Here is a 27,149-nt window from a genome sequence, read left to right on the forward strand (position 1 = left end):
TAAGTGGTAGGACCCTTCTTCCCAGTGTCGCCCCCACCCTATCGGGGTTATGATCCAAGCCTGGCCTGCAGAGCCTCTTGGCTGAGGCGTCTCCCTGTGCTGGGCCCGCTGCCCAGGATCCCCCTTGGTCTCCCCAGCTGCTCACCGCACCCAGCTCCAAACTGCTCCAGCCCCACCACTCTGTCTCTGCACTACTGCTGCTGTTCTGCCTCCAGCTCCCTGGCCGGTTTCTTTGGCCCCTCTGGCTCTGGTTGCTGGAGCTCTGCTCCCAGGACAGGTCTGCTCTGCAGGCTGCTTCTGTGACTCTGCTCCCAGCACTGACCTGCTTCGTGGGCTGCTTTTCTGGCCCCTCTGGCTCTGGTTGCGGCAGCTCTGCTCCCAGGGCAAGTCTACCCTCTCTGGGCTGTGCCTCTGGCTTTGGGGCTGAAGCTCTGCTCCCAGAACACGGTCTGCTCTCTCTGGGAGGCTTTTCTGGTCCCTCTGGATCTGGCACAGCTCTGCTCCGCAGCTTAGCTTGGGCCCCTGCTTTCTCCTTAGCTCAGCCCACTCTGTCTGACCTAGGCAAATCCAGTTCACACGGAGGACGGGACCTCCCCGGCCTCCTGACTCCCTGATTAGCCTGCTCGCCCTGTCATTCAGGCTGACCTGGAGCACTGGCCTCTCCCCATTGTTCCCGGGGGCTGTCAGTCTCAGGGTCCTGATTCCCCATCGACCCTTCCCCCTTTTTAGTACTGGAAGCTAGCAACTAAAACACCCCCACTGAATGTTAGTAAGGGGGCAACAGTCCCCTTACACTTGGATACATATAAATGCAAACATTAAGCACAAATAAAAATAAGCCAGCCTGAAGTGATAGCATGAAAATAGCATTTTGACCCTTAATAAACCAAATGTCAATTCAATATAATTCAAACAAATAGGCAATAACTATTTTGATCCCCACATCAATTTTTCCCTAGTTTAAAAGAAGATTAACTAAATCAATTTTAAGGAAAATAAAAAAGTCTAGAATATTTATCTGAAATAGGGATTAGAGATTTCTTCACCCACTCTCCATAGCTGTACATCCATCATCCCAACGCAGGCAGCAGCATTTCCTGCGCTCTTGCCCTGTAACAGCACTGGCATCTCTAATACTGCAGCGTATCCGTTTCTTATTTTGACAGATAGCAAGAGTCTGATCCATTTTACCACTTAAATCTATCCTAGTGTTCTGTAACTTATTTGAAACTTTACCTACATAGACCATGTTGCCAAAAAATCACTCTTAAATGCTGCGTTAAGCACTCATGAAAATCTAAAAATAGCATTGAGAACAAGAAATAATGTAAACAGAAGCTATGCAAACTTTCCCCACACAGTTTTAACAATGCACTTTTATCCAGACCACTATCAGCATAGAGACTCTCCTAAACAGAGAATAGAGTGAAGTCAGAACACACGTTCATTGTGATGTTTTTGCATTTTAAGTTATAATCTGCATTTCATTGTCCAGACTGTCAAGAATTTGCAAGCTGTAGTTGTAAATTGGAGTTGGTGAGGTACTAAAGAAAAGGAGTACTTGTGGCACCTTAGAGACTAACCAATTTATTTGAGCATGAGCTTTCGTGAGCTACAGCTCACTTCATCGGATGCATACCGTGGAAACTGCAGAAGACATTATATACACACAGAGACCATGAAACAATACCTCCTCCCGCCCCACTGTCCTGCTGGTAATAGTTTATCTAAAGTGATCATCAAGTTGGGCCATTTCCAGCACAAATCCAGGTTCTCACCCTCCGCCGCCCCCCCACCCCCCCCCACACAAACTCACTCTCCTGCTGGTAATAGCCCATCCAAAGTGACAACTCTCTTCACAATGTGTATGATAATCAAGGTGGGCCATTTCCTGCACAAATCCAGGTTCTCTCACCCCCCACCCCACCCCCATACACACACAAACTCACTCTCCTGCTGGTAATAGCTCATCAAAAGTGATCATCAAGGTGAGGTACTAGTTTTCATTCATGGTTCAGGGTATTTGTAGGAAAGTCATGTTCTGTGTTTCCACCAAAAGAAGGAAATGACATAGGAAACTTTAACCAGAATTTGCAATTATCCACGATTTCTTTCTTTGCTAAGAAAAAGAGCGCTCAACTTAGTTAAGTAAACTATCCTACTGGGAAAGGAATTTGTGAGTCTTGTGGCAACTGGTCATCAGTGGAGACAGATGAAAATAATTCACAGCCATTTCAGCGCTTAATAATATTTTGACAGGAGTATGACACACTGGTTCACTGGGGAAAAGTTTTGATGGAGAACTAGATGACAAGGATTATTACTACAAGGCTATCAGGAAAAAAACAAAATTATCAGGAATCTAATTAATGCTGATCTGAATTTTGTATTACTGTACCACATAGCTGCCAGTCTGTGTCCATGGGAGACATTCCACTAATGAGAGCCAGCTTGCCTAAATTCTCCTACATTGGCTTGCAAAAGCAAGCATTTGAAGGAGGAACATGAGAAGAAATGAGTTTTGGAACTCACTCAGGAAAAACATACTGAAGAGGGAATTCCCCCCCCATTCCGCCCCACCTAATTTTTATCCCATCAGCCTCATTCATGAGCCAACAGTAACTCCTTACCTACCACAACTGTCTCAGGGCTTGGCTACACAAACCTTCCATATGGCTCAGATTTTAAGATGTCTGAGCAGCTTCCTCATCTTACATATTTCCTAATTGTTACGTAAAGTTTTCTGATGCTATTCATTTCACTCAATCACACTAGAATAGCATTTATCCAGATATGCCTGGAGTACCATAGATGCTAGTGGACCGATGTATTTTTATGATCAAACTCTTATACACATTTTTTGACAGAATAAAGTGATTCCATTCATCATTCTGGGAGAAACACTTCTCCAATTGATGGCAGATGAGGTACTACAATCTGAAGCTTCCCCTCTCCACTCCCATCCCACAAAAAATGCATATTGTAGCCCAGGTCAACTCAGCTACACCAGGGGTCTCAAACGACCACTAGGGCCGCATGAGTACATTGGTCCGAGGGCTGCAACACTGACCACCCCCCTTCCGCTGCCCTGGCCCCGTCCTCACTCCACCCCTTCCATGAGGCCCCGCCCCTGCCCCGCCTCTTCCCACCCCTTCCCTGAAATCCCCACCCCAACTCTGCTCCCACCCTGCCCCCAGGGTGTGCAGGAGCGGTGCAGGGTGCAGCAGGGGACCCAGAGCAGGGGGTTGGGGTGCAGGGGGTGTGCAGTGTGTGCCAGGGGTCTCAGGGCAGGCAGTCAGGGTGCGTCAGGGGGCTCAGGGCAGGCAGCCGGCATGCAGGAGGGGTTGGGGGGGGGGGGAGCGGGTCCGGCCCGGCGTGCACTGGGGGCAGGACAGGCTCCCTGCCTGCCTCCCCTGCCCCACTCCGGAAAGCGGCCGGGACCTGCAGTGGGGGGCCCCACACAGAGGTCTGTGTGTTGCCTTAGCCACTCCTCCAGGTATCTCCCCTGAAGCTCCCATTGGCCGGCCAATGGGAGCTTTGGGGGAGGTACTTGGAGAAGTGGCCAGGGCAACATACAGACCCCTGTTCCCCCCCTCCCCCAGGTCCTGGCCGCTTCCCAGAGCAGCGCAGGGGCAGGGAGGGAGCCTGCCCTGCCCCCCGGTGCACGTCGGGCCGGAGCCGCTCTAGGTAAATGCTGGGGGAGGAAGAGAGACTGCGGGGAGCTGGCGGGCCACAGAAAATAACCCTGCGGGCCATGTGTTTGAGACCCCTGAGCTACACCAAGAACCTAGGTCTCCAGGTCTGACAACCATTTTTAGCTTTCTCATAGCAACTCTAGTTGACATAGTGCTGAATATGGCTACCCAAACCAGACAACAGTACAGCCAGTGAACTTAGAAACCTAGACAAGAATCTGTTTCCTATATATAATTTATATATAGGACTATAATTTGCCTCCATCAAAATTTACAGAAAACTCTACCAGGACTATTCTTCCCATCCGGAAAGAAACTAGACCAGGAAAAAGAGGACAAAACACCACGGTTCAGATCCTCTTTTCTACCCACTAGTGATATGGAGGATTGATCATTTCAGATTGGTGCACGGAACACTGCAAAGCTTCTTTTTTATTATGCAATCACATTACAATACAAAACATATTTAAACAAATCATACCTGTATGAAGCTGAACTTTCCCAATCACTCCCTCTACCAGGCCCAGACAGACAGGATTCCAAGCCAGAAGAAGATCAGTGGCTGCAAGAAAAATTGAGGCTTATAAGAAAATCTGAAATGTAACAATAGAAGCACTTACATTAAAAAACAAAACACTTTACTCTTCAGGAATTTCTAATGCACAGTGTAAAGAGCTGTTTTCATCATCAATCCTAAAATATTCTAAAGACATAAATTACTAACCCTTGACACCTTAATCAGCACTACTAATTACTGTTCTGGATGAAACTCAGTTTTGTGACTTCTATCCAAGCCTCACGGATTCCCAGTAAATCTCAAGTTAATGAGACAAGCTTAGTGTAAAAACTAGTCCTGTTCACTTTCGCATTTTATCATTGAAACATGCCTCATCCAAGTGTCCAAAATAGGAGAATGCCATGGCAATTACTGGCGCTCTTTAGTCTCAATCATGTAATAGCAAAAATTATCACCCTCCCTCGCAACACACATCTCAGCCATGCTTTGATATAGACTATGAAATAAAATCCAACTCATCCAATAGGGACATGGTGCATAACGAATATAATGAGATAACCATTTGGGGGGTAGGCATATCACCCTGAACTGCATGATTAGTGCTAGAATGATGTAAAGCCAGCTCCTTCCAAAAGGTGCCATTGTCACAAGCCAGCATAGTACAGTAATAAGTATGAAGGTAAGTTTGTACCTCAAGTGAGATGCTCAAGATGCATGCTTACGAACACTTTCTTGAAGTTTAGAGAACATCCTTTGAAACCATTTCTACCTCACTGAGGTGAAATTATTTGATTAAGGAAAACCACTTATTCCCAGAGTTTTACAGACAAGGAAAAACTCCACAAATCCTCTTCATGGTAGAATAAAGCAATGTGCGTTAGATGTTTTATTCAAGTCTCCACTTACAGCTTCAAATGTATCTGATAATAACAACGGATCACAATAATACTTTATGTACTAAATAATCCCAGGGAACATGACACAGAAAAGAGAATCATTCATCCAGAACACTGTGGGGAAATAAGATTTGGCACTTCTGTTTTCTATAGTAAGCTTTTTATTCCAATTTTGTTCCCTCCCCATTTCAGATGACTTCAGTTTAATCATCAAGACAACACAGTTTTTTGCGTTGCCAGTTAAAAACAACAGTGATCACTAGCTTCAATTTTCTTTTAAACCTTTTGCAAACTAAGACCAGAGCTTGTAACAAAGACTCTACTTTGAATCTTATTTTTGTATTATTTTTCCATTATTAAATACAACTTAAAAGCTGCCTTCAAAAAAGAGAGCATGCCACTTAGATATAACGTAAGAACTAAAAGGCAAAAGATTCTTCACTCCACTGCCATCAAGAATTCGAGCTATTTGTCAGTTTGCTTATAACAAAAGCAAGATATCTAGATTTACTGAGAGATTCTCATATACTTCCTTTAGCAGCTACCACAAAGACATGTCAATCAATTCTACCATAGCTTTTAAATATCCTCCTCTCTACGAGAGAATTTCTCCCAAATTAGAAAAACAGCCTTTAAAAGAACATACTATAATAATGATACATAATACATCTTAATAATGCAAAAAAGTTTTAAAAAGAAACTAAACAGTGTTTACAAATCATTAAGTTTAGTGTTTGCAGGTGACAACTTAATGTCAAACTGATACTTAAATGATTCTTTTCCCACTCAGCTTTGCTCAATTTTAAATTATCAGCAATTGCATTAAAAATGCCAATGGATTTTGTTTTCCAATACCATAAATTTAACAAAACAGTGGGTATGCTGTACTGGAAACAGTGAACCAAACTCATCAGGGGAGTTGTGAAGTAATAGTAATTTGCACAGGGAATCTGAAAGTCTGACAGGCCAGGCTAGGCAATATTCCACAGTTCAAAATCAGGTCCAACCTGGCTTTAGCTATTCCCATTACATTAGGTAACCCAGTAAAATTTTGTGTGTGTGTGTGAGAGCGCATGAGCATAGAAAAATATACAGCATCAAGCAATATCCTATACTTTAGGGAAGTTAGAGCTCATTGTTCAAAACTTCCAAGAGGTGATGTGAAGGCACAAGCAGAGTCAAACAATCTACTGCTAGCATACGCATTCTATATGAAGGGTCTTTAAAAAACCACCACACCACACTGAGCATATATTGGTAAATCATCTTGAAGAATTTTGACACGCCAAGAGCTCAAAAACTAAAATATTTTTCAAAAAGCTAAAAATTAAAATTCCCATATTAGGATCATTTACAGGTGATACAAAATCAAAGTTTAAAGTAATCGAAGAAGGAATGTTTCACATTAAACTAAGCAGCATGGTCTAATGGATAGTGCATTGGATTGAGACTCAGGAAACCTGGGTTCTACTCACAACTCAACTTTGGACAAGTTATTGTCTTCCTTTGACTCAATTTTCTCATCTGTAAAATGGGAATAAGGACACTGACGTCCTTTGTGAAGTGCTTTGAGATCCATAAATAAAAGTGCTATAAGAACAAAGTATTGTTTATTGTATTTTAACATTAGATGTGATAAATGAAGTGCGGGGGGGGGGGGGAAGCTCCCTTTGATGGACACGCAGCCAGCCAGTGAGCTGTAAAATCCCTCTTGATAGCTGTTCTCTGCTTGCTTTACTTGTAAAGGGTTAAAAGTCCCCCAGATAAAGGAAAGGAAGTGGGCACCTGACCAAAAGAGCCAATGGAAAGGCAGAACTTTAAAATTGAGAAAGAAGCTTTCCCTTTGTCTGTTCTCCAGAGGAGGAGACACGGAGCAGCAATGCTATAAGCAGGAATGCTGTGTAAAGTTTGAACCAGATATGAAAACCATCAGATCATATCTAGAACTACTTTTAACAACCCAAATAAGTAAGTAAATTAGGAATGTTTAGGAAGACGCGATTAGGTTTATTTCTGTTTATTTTTTAAGGCTTGTGGACTTCTCTGTGCTAACCCCAGATGCTTTTGTTTGCTGTAACCTTTAAGCTGAACCCCCAAGAAAGCTATTTTGGGTGTTTGATATTTGGAATTGTTCTTTTAAAATATCACAAAAGCCTAAGTTCCAGATGTATTTTCTTCCTTTTTTGTTTTTAATAAAATTTACCTTTTTTAAGAACAGGATTGAATTTTTGGTGTCCTAAGAGGTTTGTGCATATGCTGTTTGATTAGCTGGTGGCAACAGCTAATTTCCTTTGTTTTCTTTCTCAGCACTTCCCCGGGGGAGGGGTGAAAGGGCTTGAGGGTACCCCACAGGGAGGAATTCTCAAGTGCTCCTTCCTGGGTCCACGGCTGTTTTTTTGCATTTGGGTGATGGTAGCGTTTATAAAGCCAAGGTCAGAGAAAAGCTGTAACCTTGAGAGTCTAATACAAACCTGGAGTGGCAAGTATTAATTTTTAGAATCCTTGCAAGCCCCCACCTTCTGCACTCGGGGTGACAGAGTGGGGATTCAGCCTTGACATTAGATATGCCAGTAAGTCTTGTTACAGGTGCCTCTGTAGCTCTTATTATTACTACTACTACAAGACCACAGTTTACCTGTGTTATAACACTTCTCTCTGGATTACTACAGTCCATCACCATTCCAAATTATGAAACATACAAGATTTCTTTCCACCTGTCAGTAGGAACTGGGGGGAAGTCTAGGGTAAAGAAGAAGTGTCTTTTTCTATCTTTCTCTGAAGGTGCTAAAATTCATGGTCATGTGGTTATCTTCCATGAATGAATTCCAGATTCATAGTCCAGTAGCAGAGAAAGCTCTGTCTCTTGTACACAAAGGTTTCACTCTTGGTGACTGACAGTGCCACAGTTCCAGAGGAACAGCTGTCAAGGGAAGGTCACAATGCAAGGCAAGGTGGTCTCTCAAGTAACTTGAGCCATTCCACTGGAAATTTTAATCTTGACTAAGCAGAAGGTCTTACTTGACGGCTATCCCTAGTCCTTAATACACAAGCGTTTCACTAACTAGGGACAGATTGTTGAACTGGGACCTTTAAGACAATGACCCAAGCCTGACCTCATTTCACCTCTAGCGTATAATAGTACTAGACCAAAGTTACTTAAAAAACTCTGCACTGTAACAAATTCATGGTTATGTTGTGGGTTCTTGTTTGCTTTTTGCGGGGGAAGCAGGTGTTTGTTTTTGAGGTTTTTTGTTTGTTGTAAGCAGAAGCTTATGCACACAAATTGTACTTTTAGAATTTTTTCCGTTTTTGTTTTCAAATCCAAAGAAAGAGAAAACTAAGTGCAAAGACATGAAAAGTTGGCTCCCATTTTGACAAGAAGCTCCTGGATCCTATTTCCGCATAAGATCAGCTATCATAGTGGTGGAAAACAGGACTTGTAAATATGAGCTTTTAAAAGAGATATTTGAAAGTTAATTTCTTTGCAACAGAATCAGAAATGCAGCTGGTAACCAGTGAGAATTGTTCCACTTTGTTTTCACTTTCAGCTACTTTCTGAGCAGCTATAGTATCAGTTTGCAGACCTGGTCTCTAATACTTTAAACTAGAAAGAGATACTGTAGTAACAAGATTTTTTAAATCTTCCCTCCTTTCTACTCACCTTACCCATCGAAAGCAATTTAGAGATCAAGCTGGTTTGTGCATTTCAACCAGATACCCACCAACAATTTCCAGGAGCCAGAGTTCTTCTTTATAAATGTTCGTGTTGTAGAGGAACCTCACTAACTCATTACAAGGTAGGAAACAAATTGTGAGTTACTGAATTTTGGAAGCAAACATTAATGAAGGGTTGGTCACTCACTGTAGTGAACACGTAGTCCAAGAATTATCTTAAAGGCCTGTGCTGCCTCTCTGCACCACAAAGTTTTGGCGGATTTGTATTAACAAGTACAATCTTTGTAAATATATATTACCTGTTTAAAGCCTCTGAAGAAGATTTACTTTTGAATGAAAATGAGCCAAACTCAAAATTTAAAGCTGAAATGTGGGTAGTGTTATTTCCCCTACACAGTTGGCAGAAGTCTTAAAAGTAATCCAAAAGAGATTATTAACTCCAGGGTTTTGAAGAAGGCAGTCAAAGTAATCTAAGATGATAAAGCCATCAGAAGAACTAATTAAAAAAATTCCTGAAGCTGGCCTGATGTAATCAATTTATAGATTACTCTTTTATTTGGTGTGGGAGAGGGGGAGGGTTGTGATTACAGACTCAGTTTTGTTATTGTTTTCACATTAGTCATGGATTCCATAATTTTCATATTTTATTTACAGATATGGATATAGATCTTGACATCTGGCATTTTACACGCTTAGTGGCTGTGACAAAAACTGATTTAAATGAGAACCTTGGGAACTGCCAAGATAAAACCTGTGGTGCCTGACAGGCTAATAGAACAAAACTTTGTTTAGCTAGTGATTTGCTGTGGGTCACCAATCTACAGTTTCTCTGCTTTGGGAAGGGGTGGAGGAAGGCAAAGCTTACATAGCGAGTTTAAAAGGATCGGTGCAAAGCAGATGCTTTTGTTTTTGTAAAAAGAAAAGGAGTACTTGTGGCACCTTAGACTAACCAATTTATTTGAGCATAAGCTTTCGTGAGCTACAGCTCACTTCATCGGATGCATTCAGTGGTGTCATAAATATAAAGGGAAGGGTAATCACCTTTAAATCCCTCCTGGCCAGAGGAAAAATCCTTTCACCTGTAAAAGGTTAAGAAGCTAGGATAACCTCGCTGGCACCTGACCAAAATGACCAATGAGGAGACAAGATACTTTCAAAAGCTGGGAGGAGGGAGAAAAACAAAGGGTCTGTGTCTGTCTGTGTGATGCTTTTGCCAGGGACAGAACAGGAGTGGAGTCTTAGAACTTAGTAAGAAATCTAGCTAGTTATGCGTTAGATTCTGATTTCTTTAAATGGCTGAGAAATTAAGTTGTGCTGAATAGAATGAATATTCCTGTCTGTGTGTCTTTTTGTAACTTATGGTTTTGCCTTGAGGGATTTTCTGTGTTTTGAATGTAATTACCCTGTAAGGTATTTACCATCCTGATTTTACAGAGGGGATTCTTTTTACTGTTTCTTCTATTAAAATGTTTCTTTTTAAGAACTGAATGCTTTTTTTCATTGTTCTGAGATCCAAGGGTTTGGGTCTGTGGTCACCTATGCAAATTGGTGAGGATTTTTACCAAGCCTTCCCCACAAAGTGGGGTGCAAGGGTTGGGAGGATTTTGGGGGGAAAGACGTTTCCAAACAACGTTTTCCCAATAAACCCAGATAAATGTTTGGTGGTGGCAGTGGAAGTCCAAGGGCAAAGGGTAAAATAGTTTGTACCTTGGGGAAGTTTTAACCTAAGCTGGTAAAAGTAAGCTTAGGAGATTTTCATGCAGGTCCTCACATCTGTACCCTAGAGTTCAGAGCGGGGAAGGAACCTTGACAAGTGGAAAATACAGTGAGGAGATTTATATACACACAAAACATGAAAAAATGGGTGTTATCATACACACTGTAAGGAGAGTGATCACTTAAGATGAACTATTACCAGCAGGAGAGCGGGGGGGCGGGGAAAGAAAACCTCTTGTAGTGATAATCAACGTGGGCCATTTCTAGCAGTTAACAGGAACGTCTGAGGAACATTGGGGGAGGGGGGAGAGGGGAAATAAACATGGGGAAATAGTTTTACTTTGTGTAATGACTCATCCACTCCCAGTCTCTATTCAAGTCTAAGTTAATTGTATCCAGTTTGCAAATTAATTCCAATTCAGCAGTTTCTCATTGGAGTCTGTTTTTGAAGTCTTTTTGTTGTAATATTGCGACTTTTAGGTCAGAGATCGACCCTCCCCCCCACTGGTAATAGCTCATCTTAAGTGATCACTCTCCTTACAGTGTATATAACACCCATTTTTTTATGTTCTGTGTGTATATAAATCTCCTCACTGTATTTTCCACTGAATGCATCCGATGGAGTGAGCTGTAGCTCATGAAAGCTTATGCTCAGATAAATTAGTTAGTCTCTAATGTACCACTAGTACTCCTTTTCTTTTTGCGAATACAGACTAACACGGCTGCTACTCTGAAACCTTTGTTTTTGTAGCGGCTGAAGCAGAAAAGCAGCACCGAAGACAAGCAAGGAGCAGCTCTCTTTTACTCACATTCTGCAACTGCAGCGAAGCGAACTAGGAGGCACCAAGATAAGTGTCTTCTATATTATGCAATGGCTTGAAAAATTTCACTGTGAACTAAGGGATATTTTTATTGAAATCCTACAATGATGACTTTATCATACACTCCCTCTCCCCATGATTTTCCATATAATTTACCATGAGAAACACTACTAACCTTAATTACAATTCTCACTCCAAGAACATTATATGCATGCACTCTACAAAATATTTTGCTGTATTGGGTGAACGTACTTTGTAAGTACTTGCAAGACACCAAGAACCAGTCTACATATTTCCTTCTTCTAGCAAAGAGTTCTCTAACAAAATCAGAAGTGCAGAGTTATTGCTCATTCCAGAGAGACTATCCACCTTCATTCCCTGAGATTTATAATAGATCAACTGATGAAATACTAATTAGTTTGTAAAAAGAAAAGGAGTACTTGTGGCACCTTAGAGACTAACAAATTTATTTGAGCATAAGCTTTCGTGACCTACAGCTCACTTCATCTGATGAGACTTTTTAAAAACAGCCTGCCAGTACCACATCAGTACTGAACATAATGCCTAATAAGTATAATGCACAAAACTGTTAAGCAGCATTGTATGAAATAAGTCTGCAAAATTTGTTAATATAAATCGTAGGACTTGTATACAAGAGACAACAGCTGGAAAATGAAGACAGACAAATTCAAAATTAGAAATGAGGCCCACATTTTTAACAGTCACGGTGATTAACCATTGGAACAAACTCCCAAGGAAAATGGTGTGGATTCTCCATCAGACTGTTAACTTGAACAAAAGCTGAAACAGCCCTAACTACAGAGCTGCTACCAGGGCCTCAGTAATTAGTAATGTGAGTTAAAGCAATTCTCTCACAGTTTGATTAGTATTTGCAGAGTATGATATTCTCTCCATCCACACCTACTAATCTTCCCTACTCTTTCCACCCAAAGAGCTGTTAGTCTACAGCTAATGCTGCTCAAATTGAATTTCCTACCAATGCATTCATAAAGAGTGTAGGAAAATCATCACATCAGCCATAACTCACATGCCTTGTCACCCCATACCCAAACAGACTCCACTCTTCTGCTCCAAAAACAGATATTTTTCAATTCCAACATGCCAAACTTGGCGCAGTTTCACACAATCATACTAGAACACAACTGTCTCCTACTGTTCAATACCAACTCTTCAAGGCAAGAACAGTGTCTTTGTACGGTTCTTAAAAGAGTAGAATCCCCAGTCCTAATAAGGTTTTCGCATTTTCATGAAAAAGTGGAGACGTTTAATGCCTATTTTGTTTCAATCTTCACTAAACAAGTTAATAGTAACCAGTTACTCAACACAAGTAATATTAAAGGAGGAAGGAATGCAAGCCAAAAAGAGAGAAAGAATGGGTTAAATTAACCTCCCCTTCTTCGAATGATGGTCCCTATTGTATTCCACTGAGGGTGCTTAACAAGCAGTACCTAGATAGGATGAGCGTACAAGGGTGCAGTGGAGGACCACTGTGCAGAACGAGGCACCTGTTGCAAAAAAACACACTACATAAATGAGAAGGAAAAAGTGTATACCGAACTCCACATACCCCCTTACATATGTCTGCAAGGGGCACATTGTGGAGCCCGGCAGTAGCTGAGATCCCTGAAACGAGTTCTCCAGCAACCAAAAATGTCCACAACTACCCTGCTGTGCAACTTGCATTCATGGCCGGTTGCAAAGTTCCTGCTGAGAGCATCAGCAAGCACGTTCTGGGTTCCTGGCAGGTAGGCTGCCAACAAAAGGATATGCTGTGCAATGCACCATTTCCAGAGGCATACCGCTTCAGCGCACTGAAAGAGTTCCCTGGCCAGGATTCAACTGCGGCCCCATGGTGACCTCAATGAGGTGCTTCTTAAAATGGAAGACTCTTCCTTCCAGTGTACAAGCAGGGAAGGACAGGCAGATGCTGCATCTGGACATTGTACGGGCTTTCCTCAAAAACACTACAGACAGCAGTGCTGCTCATCGCTGAGGGAAAACAAGTGATGGCAGGAAGCGCAGACTTTGAATCCCGGCCTCTTCAGCATAATCCAGTACCCACACTCGGGTACTGGGGAGAAGGTAGCGGATTGTTTGGCGGGAAAATGCTGAAGCTGCGTCCCCAGACTTTAAACCTACAATATTTCTAAAAACAAGAAAACTACTATAAAAACAGCAAGAATCCTGATTATAAACAAAAATAAAAATAGGTTTCAGAGTAACAGCCGTGTTTGTCTGTATTCGCAAAAAGAAAAGGAGTACTTGTGGCACCTTAGAGACTAACCAATTTATTTGAGCATAAGCTTTCATGAGCTACAGCTCACTTCATCGGATGCATACTGTGGAAACGGCAGAAGACATTATATACACAGAGACCATGAAACAATACCTCCTCCCACCCCACTCTCCTGCTGGTAATAGCTTATCTAAAGTGATCACTCTCCTTACAATGTGTATGATAATCAAGGTGGTGGGCCATTTCCAGCACAAATCCAGGTTTTCTCACCCTCCGCCCCCCGACACACAAACTCACTCTCCTGCTGGTAATAGCCTATCCAAAGTGACCACTTGTACAGATACAGACAGACATCATCTTCCTTTCCAAATGCAAACAGATGGACATCGTACCAAAAGGACTGAAGGTAAAAAATCCATTACAATCTACATACCACACAGACTATGCTGACAGCTTGTGCCACACACTCTCAAAGAAACTGCGGAATCACCTGATCAACATCCTCTACAGCAAACAGGGAAAGATTAAGAATGAGCTCTCAGAACTGCATACTCTCATAAAAAAAACAACCTTCCACACAAACTTCCTCGTGGCTGGAATTTACTAAAACTAGACAAGCCATTTACAACACACACTTTGCTTCTCTACAAAAGAAGAAGGACACTAAACTTTCTAAACTACTACATGCTACAAGGGGCCACAGCAATAGTTCCCTCAACCCACCCAGCAATATTGTTAACCTATCCAACTATACTCTCAGCCCAGCAGAAGAAGCAGTCCTATCTCGGGGCCTCTCCTTCTGCCCCTCCACCCCCAGAAACATGATACAGTTCTGTGGTGACCTAGAATCCTATTTTCGACGTCTCCGACTCAAGGAATATTTCCAAAATACCTCTGAACAACATACTAATCCACAGAGACCTCCCTACCAAAATTACAAAAAGAAGGATTCTAGGTGGACTCCTCCTGAAGGTCGAAACAGCAGACTGGACTTCTACATAGAGTGCTTCCGCCGACGTGCACGGGCTGAAATTGTGGAAAAGCAGCATCACTTGCCCCATAACCTCAGCCATGCAGAACACAATGCCATCCACAGCCTCAGAAACAACTCTGACATCATAATCAAAAAGGCTGACAAAGGAGGTGCTGTTGTCATCATGAATAGGTCGGAATATGAAAAAGAGGCTGCCACTTTCTACAAGCCATTACCCTCTGATCCCACTGAGAGTTACCAAAAGCAACTACAGCATTTGCTCAAGAAACTTCCTGAAAAAGCACAAGATCAAATCCGCACAGACACACCCCTGGAACCCCAACATGGGATATTCTATCTACTACCTAAGATCCATAAACCTGGAAATCCTGAGTGCCCCATCATCTCAGGCATTGACACCCTGACAGCAGGATTGTCTGGCTATGTAGACTCCCTCCTCAGGCCCTACGCTACCAGCACTCCCAGCTACCTTTGCGACACCACTGACTTCCTGAGGAAACTACAATCCATCGGTGATCTTCCTGATAACACCATCCTGGCCACTATGGATGTAGAAGCCCTCTACACCAACATTCCACACAAAGATGGACTACAAGCCGTCAAGAACACTATCCCCGATAATGTCACGGCTAACCTGGTGGCTGAACTTTGTGACTTTGTCCTTACCCATAACTATTTTACATTTGGGGACAATGTATACCTTCAGATCAGCGGCACCGCTATGGGTACCCGCATGGCCCCACAGTATGCCAACATTTTTATGGCTGATTTAGAACAACGCTTCCTCAGCTCTCGTCCCCTAACACCCCTACTCTACTTGCGCTATATTGATGACATCTTCATCATCTGGACCCATGGAAAAAAAGCCCTTGAGGAATTCCACCATGATTTCAACAATTTCCATCCCACCATCAACCTCAGCCTGATCCAGTTCACACAAGAGATCCACTTCCTGGACACTACAGTGCTAATAAACAATGGTCACATAAACACCACCCTATACCAGAAACCTACTGACCGCTATTCCTACCTACATGCCTCCAGCTTTCACCCTGACCACACCACACGATCCATCGTCTACAGCCAAGCTCTGCGATACAACCGCATTTGCTCCAACCCCTCAGACAGAGACAAACACCAACAAGATCTCTATCAAGCATTCTTAGAACTGCAGTACCCACCTGCGGAAGTGAAGAAACAGACTGATAGAGCCAGAAGAGTTCCCAGAAGTCACCTACTACAGGACAGGCCTAACAAAGAAAACAACAGAACGCCACTAGCCGTCACCTTCAGCCCCCAACTAAAACCCCTCCAACGCATTATTAAGGATCTACAACCTATCCTGAAGGATGACCCAACACTCTCACAAATCTTGGGAGACAGGCCAGTCCTTGCCTACAGACAGCCCCCCAACCTGAAGCAAATACTCACCAACAACCACATATCACACAACAGAACCACTAACCCAGGAACCTATCCTTGCAACAAAGCCTGTTGCGAACTGTGCCCACATATCTATTCAGGGGACACCATCATAGGGCCTAATCACATCAGCCACACTATCAGAGGCTCGTTCACCTGCACATCCACCAATGTGATATATGCCATCATGTGCCAGCAATGCCCCTCTGCCATGTACATTGGTCAAACTGGACAGTCTCTACGTAAAAGAATAAATGGACACAAATCAGATGTCAAGAATTATAACATTCATAAACCAGTCGGAGAACACTTCAGTCTCTCTGGTCACGCAATCACAGACATGAAGGTCGCTATCTTAAAACAAAAAAACTTCAAATCCAGACTCCAGCGAGAAACTGCTGAATTGGAATTAATTTGCAAATTGGATACTATTAATTTAGGCTTAATTAGAGACTGGGAGTGGCTAAGTCATTATGCAAGGTAGCCTATTTCCCCTTGTTTTTTCCTACCCCCCCCCCCCCCACGTTCTGGTTAAACTTGGATTTATGCTGGAAATGGCCCACCTTGATTATCACACACATTGTAGGGAGAGTGGTCACTTTGGATGAACTATTACCAGCAGGAGAGTGAGTTTGGGGGTGGGGGGGGCAGAGGATGAGAAAACCTGTATTTGTGCTGGAAATGGCCCAACTTGATCATCATACACATTGTAAGGAGAGTGATCACTTTAGATAAGCTATTACCAGCAGGAGAGTGGGGTGGGAGGAGGTATTGTTTCATGGTCTCTGTGTATATAACGTCTTCTGCAGTTTCTACAGTATGCATCCGATGAAGTGAGCTGTAGCTCATGAAAGCTTATGCTCAAATAAATTGGTTAGTCTCTAAAAATAAAAATAGTTTTTCTGGAAAGTTTGGAAAATGTGTCACTAAAGAACAAAAGGATAGCAGAAGCCCCGACTTGGACTATGCAGCGGTGAGAGGGAACTGAAGATATGGTTGGTCTGCCCCACTCTATCGCCTTGGGCAAAACCCTGAGGCAGAGCAAGGATGCATAAGCAGACTGACGGACTTTACTACTTTGAAACACTTCGGACACATGGTGCATAACCCTCAGTGGAATACAATAGGGACCATCACTCAAAGAAGAACTAGCTGAAACCATCTTGAAACTTAGTTTCTTTGAGAACTCGTGGGGGACAGGTGAGGTTCTAGAAGATTGGAGAAGGGCAAACATAGTACTTATCTTTAAAGAAGGGAACAAAGAGGATCTGGGAATTATAGACCAGTCAACCTAACTTTGATACCTGGAAAGATACTGAAACAAATTATTAAACAATGAATTTGTAAGTACCTAGAGGATAATAGAGTTATAAGGAATAGTCACCATGGATTTGTCAAGAACAGATCATGCCAAACCAATGTAATTTCTTTCTCTGACTGTGTCACTGGCCTACTGGATGGTGGGAAGCAGTAGATGTGATCTATCTTATTTTAGTAAGGCTTTTGACACAGTCCCACTTGACAGTCTCATATGCAAACTAGGGAAATGAGGTCTAGATAAAATTACTATAAGGTGGGTGAACAACTGATTGAAGGATCATACTCAGAGTAGTTTTCAATGGTTTGCTGTCAAACTGGAAGGAGTTATCTACTGGGATCCTGCAGGGGTCAGTCCTGGGTACAGTATTATTCAATATTTTCATTGATGACTTGAATAATTGAGAAGAGAGTACACTTACAAAAATCTGCGGATAACAGCAAGTTGGGAGGGATTGCAAGCACTTTGGAACACAGGATCAGAATTAAAAATGACCTTGACTAATGGAAGAAATGGTCTGAATTCAACAAGATGAAATTCAATAAAGACAAGTGCAAAGTACTTCACTTAGAAAAGAAAAGATCAAATTCACAACTGCAAATGGGGGGAAACTGGGTAGGCAGTAGTGCTGCTGAAAAGGATTGGGGAAAGGGTGTTTATAGTGGGTCACAAATTGAATATGAATCAACAATGTGATGCAGCAGCTAAAAAGGTTAATATTCTAGGGTATTTTAACAGGAATGCTGTATGTAAGACACAGGAGGTAATTGTCCCACTCTATTTAGCGTGGGCAAAGCCTGAGCTGAAGTATGGTGTCCAGTTCTTGGTCCATACTTTAGGAAACATGGGGATAAATTGAAGAAAGTCCAGAGGAGAACAAAAATGATAAAAGGTTCAGGAAACCTGACTTATGAGGAAAGGTTAAAAAATTAGGCATGTTTAGTCTTGAGAGAAAATGCCTGAGGGTGGGGGACCAGAAAAGAGTCTTCAAAGATGTTAAGGGCTGTTATAAAGAGGACTGCAATCTATTGTTCTCCCCGTCTACTGAAGGTAAGACAAGAAGAAATGAGCTCAATCTGTAGCAAGGGAGATATAGGTTAGACATGAGGGGAAAAGATTTAACTATAAGGATAGTTAAGCTCTGAAAAGGCTTCCAAGGGAGACTGTGAAATCCCCATCACTGGAGATTTTTAAAGCCAGATCAGACCATCTCTGATAGGTGTATGTCCAAGTTTACTTGGTCCTGCCACAGTACAATGGGCAGGACTAGGTGACTTCTTGAAGTTAGTCCTACATTTCTATGATTCTATGGAGTCTATAATAAAAATACAACTCTGTAAAGAAGAAATTACCAATAACTTATAGCAAATATTAATGAGAAATAAATAGAGTTTAACTCAACTGAGGTCATATTTACTTTAACATTCCAGTTATTAAAGAAATGGCAATTACTGTAAATAATCATTTGTTCTCCAAAAACTTAATCAATAAGCCGTTTGTTAAAAAATTTGTTTGCTTAGATAAAACAACAAGATCGAATTGACTAGTAAGGTCATTGGAACCTGCTATTTCCCTTGAAAACCCACAAAAGGAACAGTCTATTTTTCAGTTTCAGTCTGTTTCAGCTCCTTCTTTAAAGATGTTATGCATGACTGGAGAACTATAGCTGAATGAGGATGAATTAGAAGTATTGCCCTTTTTATTTCCTATGAAAGAGTAAAATCAGTGCCTGCAGCAAATGTAATAAGCCACTTTTAAACTGGATCTTAAGTGCTGGTTTTCTAACCTATATACATGTTGCTCTTTTGCCCCTGCTTGCTTCAACCTGGAGACCATTAAAAATTATTTAAATTATAAACCTAATCTAACACTTTAGTTATCACCAGCAGCAATACATACAGCTGAGGTTGTGAACTATTAACCTCTTTCATGGGTTCTTTACTTTCTACAGGATTCATTTTGCAAGCTCTCTCTGCCCAAAGTAGAGTTTTTGTTTTAAAGTTGGAAATGGAGTATAAATAAATTCAAGTTGTGCTGATGTTGAAAACATTTTGGGGGTACTGTAATAAAAATAGCAATCACTTTTAAAGACAGACTAACACGGCTGCTACTCTGAAACCTCTTAAAAAGGGGAGGCTCAAAAGTATCAGAGCTTTGAAAAATAATACATACACCAGCCCAAAACTAGAGTTCTAGGAAAAAACAGTATAGTATGTGATCATGTAAATAAAGACCACCTTAAAGCAGATGTACGAGAATGCTTCTCAAGTATAACTGACATTTTGTTTTTGAATATTGTTCAACCCCAGCAAAGTATCCAAAAGTATATGAATACCTATAATTCCCATCATGCAGGAGTGATATTTTACAGTCGCTTGTATCAAACTACAACAGAAAAATTGCTTATGTTTAAAATCAAAAATGTTCAAATGTAGAGACTAGGTAGGATTCTTTCCAGTTACTTTTAAATTTACTTTTCATTCTTTATGCTATTTAGTTTTGCATTTCTTATCTTGGTAACAAAAAGTAGGTCAGTCAGTCACTTGTCTCTAGTTAATTTCACTTTGCAGTAGTCATGCAGTCACACAATAAAGCAATGCTTGGGTTCCAGGCACTATAGGCAAAATACTGGCTTTAAAAGCTTTCCATCATGTGCTTTTTTTTTTTTTTTTTTTTTTTAAAGGGGACAAATGTTTTTAGTCCTAGGTTTTGTTTAAAAAAAAAAATTACTTTTCATAGAGCTTAAAACTGGCAAGCATTCTTATGTCATTCTTATGAAGGTATTTTTTTAAAACATCCTTGACCTGGTTAGCTACACTTTTGACCTTCTCCTTCTTGACCTTCTATTGAAAAAGGCATTTCCTCCAAAAAGACTACAAACCTAGTCGCCCCTCCTCATCCTGAGTAAGGTGGGTTAGCTAATGAAAACCACAATTGCAGAAACTCAAATAGTGTAGTAAAAAAAAAAAATTGTGGAAGTAATATGCATATTTAACCTCACTACTGGTCTGCATTCTTTGTTGCCTCCCATTTTCCCTCATCTGTACACTATTTAGACTAAACTATTTCCAGTTGGACCCTTTCTTAATTCTGTAATGTACCTAGCAAACTATTAGCACAATGCAAATACTTCAGATTAAGAAAAAGCTATTTCCAAAAGCACTGAAGTCAGTGGGAGTTTACCTTGACAAAGGAGTGCTGACAAGGGCCCCTAAAGAAGGGACGTTGACTTCTGCTTGTTTCATTGCTAACTACAGCCCTTTTTAATTTCTGGGCGGGGGTGGGGGAAGAGGGGGGAAAAGACAAGCCAACTACCATGGTAAAATAGAAATACAACCATTTCCCTTTTCTTGGGTGTGTCTGAGCAAGCTCTCTATAGAAGCACAGAATACAAGCAGGTACATGTCCTCACAGTCTATATCTCGGCCACTGACAGTATTAACTAAATGCAATTCTTTTATAACCAAACTATTATGGTTACTTGTGGAATTTTCCTTCTGTATTTGAGATGTGAAGACTTTGGATGAAAAGCATATATTTAAAAATAACCTTATTATATAGAACTCATAATGGGTGAGAGTGAACAGGGATTTCTTTCATTTGCAGCAACAGGAACATATTAAAATGACAGACTTCAGTAGCTGGTTAATCCACCAAGAAGATTTTAAGTTCCCTTGTTACTATAATCAGTATTCAAATTTCAAAGCAACTAATTCTCCAGAAACAATTATCAACCTCTTCCTGATCATGTGTCACTGTTTGTTTTTCCCCACCAGTTAGTTTCTTACAGGAGTCTTAATATCCTTTGTAAACAGTAATGAAATGAAACTTTGCAGCTTGCATTGAAACAAAGGACTGCAATCTACAGTGGCAGTAAAAGTTCCCTCTGAGTCAGCAAGGTACAACACAACTCAAACTGAGCTTACAGAGAAGTATATCATAATTACCATTTGTGGCAGGACCCGAGTCTGAGCCACAAACAATTCACAGGAGGCCCAGTTAAGCAACAATTCTTTAAGAATGCCAGTTTAATTTCCAGAGCTCTTACCGAGCACACACCACAGCCAGAGAAGCATCTGGCCACACTCCCGTCATACATACATCTTACCAAGCTATCCCAACACAAAAGACAGCCCTTAGGTCTGTACAGTTCCCTGTCTTCATCTTACAAAAGTATACCAGCCCTCTTTAAATGTTACAAGCTTTGGCAGGCTCAGCTACATACCAGTGGCTTCATTTCAAGGAAGCACTCCCTCCCATCAACAACAAAAATAGTGGGGGGGACTTAGCGGGGCAAAGTCCTAGCAGTAATACTAAGGCATAAAGCAAGAGCGCTGAAGGAACCCCTTCAGGAGTCACAGCCAACCTGTACTATACATCACACCCTTTATAAAAAGAAATAAAACAGAACAGAACAGACATTTTACGTGCATCTTCTTCCCCCACCCAGTCCCAACATCCTCTGAACTTACCCCTTAATGAAATTAATACAATTACATCATCAAGAGTATGTACCATCTTATATACAAATTTGCTTAGAATAGGAAGACAATTACATTTCTCAAGGAAGAGACTAGGTTTCAAATATGCATCTGCACCAATTCAGGCAGCAAGACTAGTAAAGAATCTTGTGTGCTCACTTTGTATTCCCAAATAGTTTCTACCACTAAAACACTTCAAATAGCAAAGCCACATAAGAACACAGACTGCATCACAATACATATAAAATTGAAATTCTGAGTTGCAGACAACTTTATTTTGTAAAGAATCCTGCATACAAACTGTATAATGATAAAAGGCAGCATGCGGTTTAAGTAACTGAAAGCAACAGTGTAAAATGACACTGATGAATAAATTAAAGCAATCATAAGACAGAGAAAGGGAAAGAAAACAGAATAGAAAAAGTGTTAAGATTAGCTTTTCACAAATATGTGAGTCAGCAAAAGAGAGCAACTCAGACAGCTAAAGGAAGGATGCTCTTGATAGCAGAATCTATATAGGAAGAGTCAAGGGTGGCAAGAGAAAGGGAGGGGACTTTTTTTTTTTTTTTTTTTTTTTTTTTAAGTTGGACATGGAGAAGAGAAAGGGAATTACAGAAAAGTAAAACTGTGTGTGTGAGGTAAGTTTACACACTATTTTGAACCAAAACCTATGAAAGTGGGAAGCTAACAGAGTAGCCTTAGGATAGGCCAATGGTGGTCTTCCTTAAGTTAAGAGCAGCAATCTGTATAAGCTATCTAGGACACAAGTGAGTCCACAGTGAAGGAAGCTGAAAATATTGGCTTGGTGCAGAAAGAAGCTGCTCATTTCCAGACCACTAAAGGCCTCACCTAGCACATGGAACAGATATTTCAGTCTCTCTAGTGGCTTCTTTATTGCTTTGTGATGTAATCGGAGATGTAAGTGATTATATAAGAAAACAGTGTTGGGCATTTGACCAGACCAAAAATAACTGGTCAACTGACCAGTCAGTCATATATTTTAAAATACTAATTTATTACAACAGTAACAAAAAACAGCAAGACTTTATAGTTTCCCACAAGCTTATTCTTACATAGATACTTATGCCTGATTACAAAAAACAAGCTCCTTAACTGAGTTATTTTAACTCTGAAAAATGTGAAACAATGAAATGAAGTTCTAAAAATAAAAAGGATTATTATTGTTACCAACTTTTTTTTGTGCATTGTTTGGTTAGCATTTAAGTGAGAATGTTATTCAAGACTGAACTGTTACAAAATAAAAAAGAAATTAAACAAAGATAAAACAATTACATAAGAAAAATATATATTTTTAAATACCACTTATGCTAAGTGGGCATCAGGCCAGCTCTGGAAGAAGCTTATTGGCTTCACATCTTTTACCTTTGTGTCAGGAAAGGAGGTTTAATGATTGAACTTTCCTCCCTGACCCCTACTCCCTTCTGAGTTAATTTCTGTATGTTTGTCTAGTCAGTTTAGATTGTAAACTTTTTGGGGCAAGGACCAGGTCTTTTAACTTGATTAATATGCTTTGTAAACTGTCACATACATCGATGGCCTGGTATACAAATAAAGATATACATACGTTTGTTCCTGAAGATTCTAGCCAATCAAGACGCTCAACTTTCAATTAGTTCACCTTTTTCCCCCAATAGGTGGCATTATCATATAGTAAAAAAGGAGTGATCAAGACATTTAAGTAGGCGTGCTAACAGATGACACCATGATGCAACCAAAAAGGTACGCTGTGGCCTAAATCAGGCCCCAGATACTCTTGCTGGAATATATGAAAATATTTGACTATGCTATATATATTAAGCAGTCAACTGACTGGCTTGCCAAGTCTAAACGGGCATTATACTTTTTATATTATTCTCCATCCCTCTACTTATATATCCTAATACCACTGACTTCCTGAGGAAACTACAATCAACTGGTGATCTTCCTGAAAACACCATCCTGCCCACTATGGATGTAGAAGCCCTCTACACCAACATTCCACACAAAGATGGACTACAAGCCGTCAGGAACAGTATCCCCGACAATGTCACGGCAAACCTGGTGACTGAACTTCGTGACTTTGTCCTCACCCATAGCTATTTCACATTTGCGGAGAACGTATACCTTCAAATCAGCGGCACTGCTATGGGTACCTGCATGGCCCCACGGTATGCCAACATTTTTATGGCTGACTTAGAACAACGCTTCCTCAGCTCTCATCCCCTAACGCCCCTACTCTACTTGCGCTATATTGATGACATCTTCATCATCTGGACCCATGGAAAAGAAGCCCTTGAGGAATTCCACCGTGATTTCAACAATTTCCATCCCACCATCAACTTCAACCTGGACCAGTCCACACAAGAGATCCACTTCCTGGATACTACGGTGCTAATAAACGATGGTCACATAAACACCACCCTATACCGGAAACCTACTGACCGCTATTCCTACCTACATGCCTCCAGCTTTCACCCAGATCACACCACACGATCCATCGTCTACAGCCAAGCTCTACGATACAACTGCATTTGCTCCAACCCCTCAGACAGAGACAAACACCAACAAGATCTCTATCAAGCATTCTTACAACTACAATACCCAACCGCTGAAGTGAAGAAACAAATTGACAGAGCCAGAAGAGTACCCAGAAGTCACCTACTACAGGACAGGCCTAACAAAGAAAATAACAGAACGCCACTAGCCGTCGCCTTCAGCCCCCAACTAAAACCTCTCCAACGCATCATCAAGGATCTACAACCTATCCTGAAGGACGACCCATCACTCTCACAAATCTTGGGGGACAGGCCAGTCCTTGCCTACAGACAGCCCCCCAACCTGAAGCAAATACTCACCAGCAACCACACACCACACCACAGGACCACTAACCCAGGAACCTATCCTGGCAAAAAGCCTGTTGCCAACTGTGTCCACATATCTATTCAGGGGACACCATCATAGGGCCTAATCACATCAGCCACACTAACAGAGGCTCGTTCACCTGCACATCTACCAATGTGATATATGCCATCATGTGCCAGCAATGCCCCTCTGCCATGTACATTGGCCAAACTGGACAGTCTCTACGTAAAAGAATAAATGGACACTAATCAGATGTCAAGAATTATAACATTCATAAACCAGTCGGAGAACACTTCAATCTCTTTGGTCACTCGATTACAGACCTAAAGGTCGCAATATTACAACAAAAAGACTTCAAAAACAGACTCCAAAACGAGAGACTGCTGAATTGGAATTAATTTGCAAAGTGGATACAATTAACTTAGGCTTGAATAGAGACTGGGAGTGGATGTGTCATTACACAAAGTAAAACTATTTCCCCATGTTTATTTCCCCCCCCCCGACCCCGCCTCGGTTCCTCAGACGTTCCCGTTAACTGCTGGAAATGGCCCACCTTGATTATCACTACAAAAGGTTTTCTCCCCCGCTCTCCTGCTGGTAATAGCCCATCTTAAGTGATCACTCTCCTTACAGTGTGTATGACAACACCCATTTTTTCATGTTCTGTGTGTATATAAATCTCCTCACTGTATTTTCTACTGAATGCATCTGATGAAGTGAGCTGTAGCTCACGAAAGCTTATGCTCAAATAAATTGGTTAGTCTCTAAGGTGCCACAAGTACTCCTTTTCTTTTTGCGAATACAGACTAACACGGCTGCTACTCTGAAACATATCCTAACACTGTGTTTGCTCTTTTAAGTACAGCTGCACATTGAGCAGCCCTGGATGACTTGGGCACACAGTTATCTGACATATGCCCCCAAAACCCATGGTAGTAGTTAAGATCAGTTAGGAGACTATTACAGTCAGTTCTTCGTCTCACTACCGACTTCAGAGCTCTCCCAAAAGAAGCCAATCTTTATTATTCTCCCCACATGCCACAACTGTAGTGAACTTCCAAATTAACAGAGCTCTGACTTTTCATTTTGTTCCCTCCCCTACCCACTCACCCACCCAGCACAAGCACATCCAATTTTTAATTTCATCTTTAATTACAGCAGCTAGCAGCTACTACAGGAATTAATAGCCATAATATACTAATATAGCATGCTATTTTCATTAATTTAGGCTTGTGAAGAATCAATATTCAAAAAGCATTCCTGTACTTGATACATGATAATTTGTATTTATATTAGATGTCAGATTGCACACTGATAATGAGCAGTTTTTTAAACAATGAACAAATTTATGTTTCAAGTACATGTATTTTAATTTTTCTATCTGGGTGCCTGATTTGGCAGGAAGTCCTAGGTATCCTACATTTTCTAGCTCCCTCTATATGTCGGAATTCTCTAGGGATAACCCTATCTATAGCACTGCTCTTGTGCACACTGTTTGCACAGTAACATGATAGGAGCAGTAAGGTTAAACTAATTAAATCTTCATCATTTTCAGCCTTTTACATTTCCTGGTAGCACTATTTGGCACATGCTGTGTTCTTGGGGAAGAGGAAAGTGATGAAAATGTAGACAGGAAAAGGAGAACTTGTCCCGTTGGTCTAGCTAAAGCACAGTTCAGACACAGGTATGGTCCCTTTGAGGAAAGGGAAGTAAAAAAAAGGAAGGAATGGGAAGAGATAACCAATGTGTCATTGTAAAACCATTCTTGAAGAATAGATTTAAAATATGTTGAACACAAGTTTGAAAGTTGCACTCTGCATGTGAAGATGTAGGTTTTATATATAACAGCATGTTTGTAGTGCATCAAAAACAAGTTACCTTAAAAAGCCAAAAATATTTTGCCTTTCAAAAAGTTGATATGAGATGTAATTCACAAATTTAAAAAGAAAAAACAGAACCAAAAGTGTGCATGGAACTTAGACATAGGGTAATATCCGGCCCCACTGAAGTCAGTGAAAGTTTTGCAATGGTCTTTAACGGGGTCAGGGTTTCACCCATGGTCCCTGCACTGAAGATTTCAAGCTAAGTTAGACAATGTACAAAGAAAAGAAAAATGGGTTTACAAAAGTCATTTCACATGTATCTTAAAGTTCCAGGATATATATTTAATATGCTATAGCTATTTATATATATGCATGCACATATACGGCAGACGAGAGGAAAAAGAAGACTTAGCAGAAGTAATGAGTTTTTAGGAAAGCCTTTGAAAGGAAGGTTGCTTGCCTGGAATATTCTTTCAGCCATTAGGCAGCATGAAAACAGGTAGGGAGGCATGAATCAAGAAAACGGATAGGAATCAGTAAGGTAAGAGCAGGTGGTAGAGCACAGCCACAGTATGCATCTGATGAAGTGAGCTGTAGCTCACGAATAAATTGGTTAGTCTCTAAGGTGCCACAAGTACTCCTTTTCTTTTTGTAAAGTACCATAGTAAGAAG

General features: G+C 41.1%; 1 protein-coding gene across 3 annotated transcripts in view; it reads right to left on the bottom strand.

Annotated features, from left to right (window-relative positions):
- The window catches only part of INPP5F (inositol polyphosphate-5-phosphatase F), a 113,300-nt gene that overhangs the window by 65,141 nt on the left and 21,010 nt on the right, over positions 1-27,149 (bottom strand). For all 3 annotated transcript variants that reach the window (XM_077823030.1, XM_077823031.1, XM_077823029.1), the window contains exon 2: positions 4,177-4,257. In XM_077823030.1, the coding sequence (XP_077679156.1) occupies positions 4,177-4,257 (81 nt within the window). The remainder of the gene's footprint in view (positions 1-4,176; positions 4,258-27,149) is intronic.

The sequence above is a fragment of the Eretmochelys imbricata genome, chromosome 7, assembly GCF_965152235.1.
Source record: "Eretmochelys imbricata isolate rEreImb1 chromosome 7, rEreImb1.hap1, whole genome shotgun sequence".
NCBI classification, from domain to species: Eukaryota; Metazoa; Chordata; order Testudines; family Cheloniidae; genus Eretmochelys; species Eretmochelys imbricata.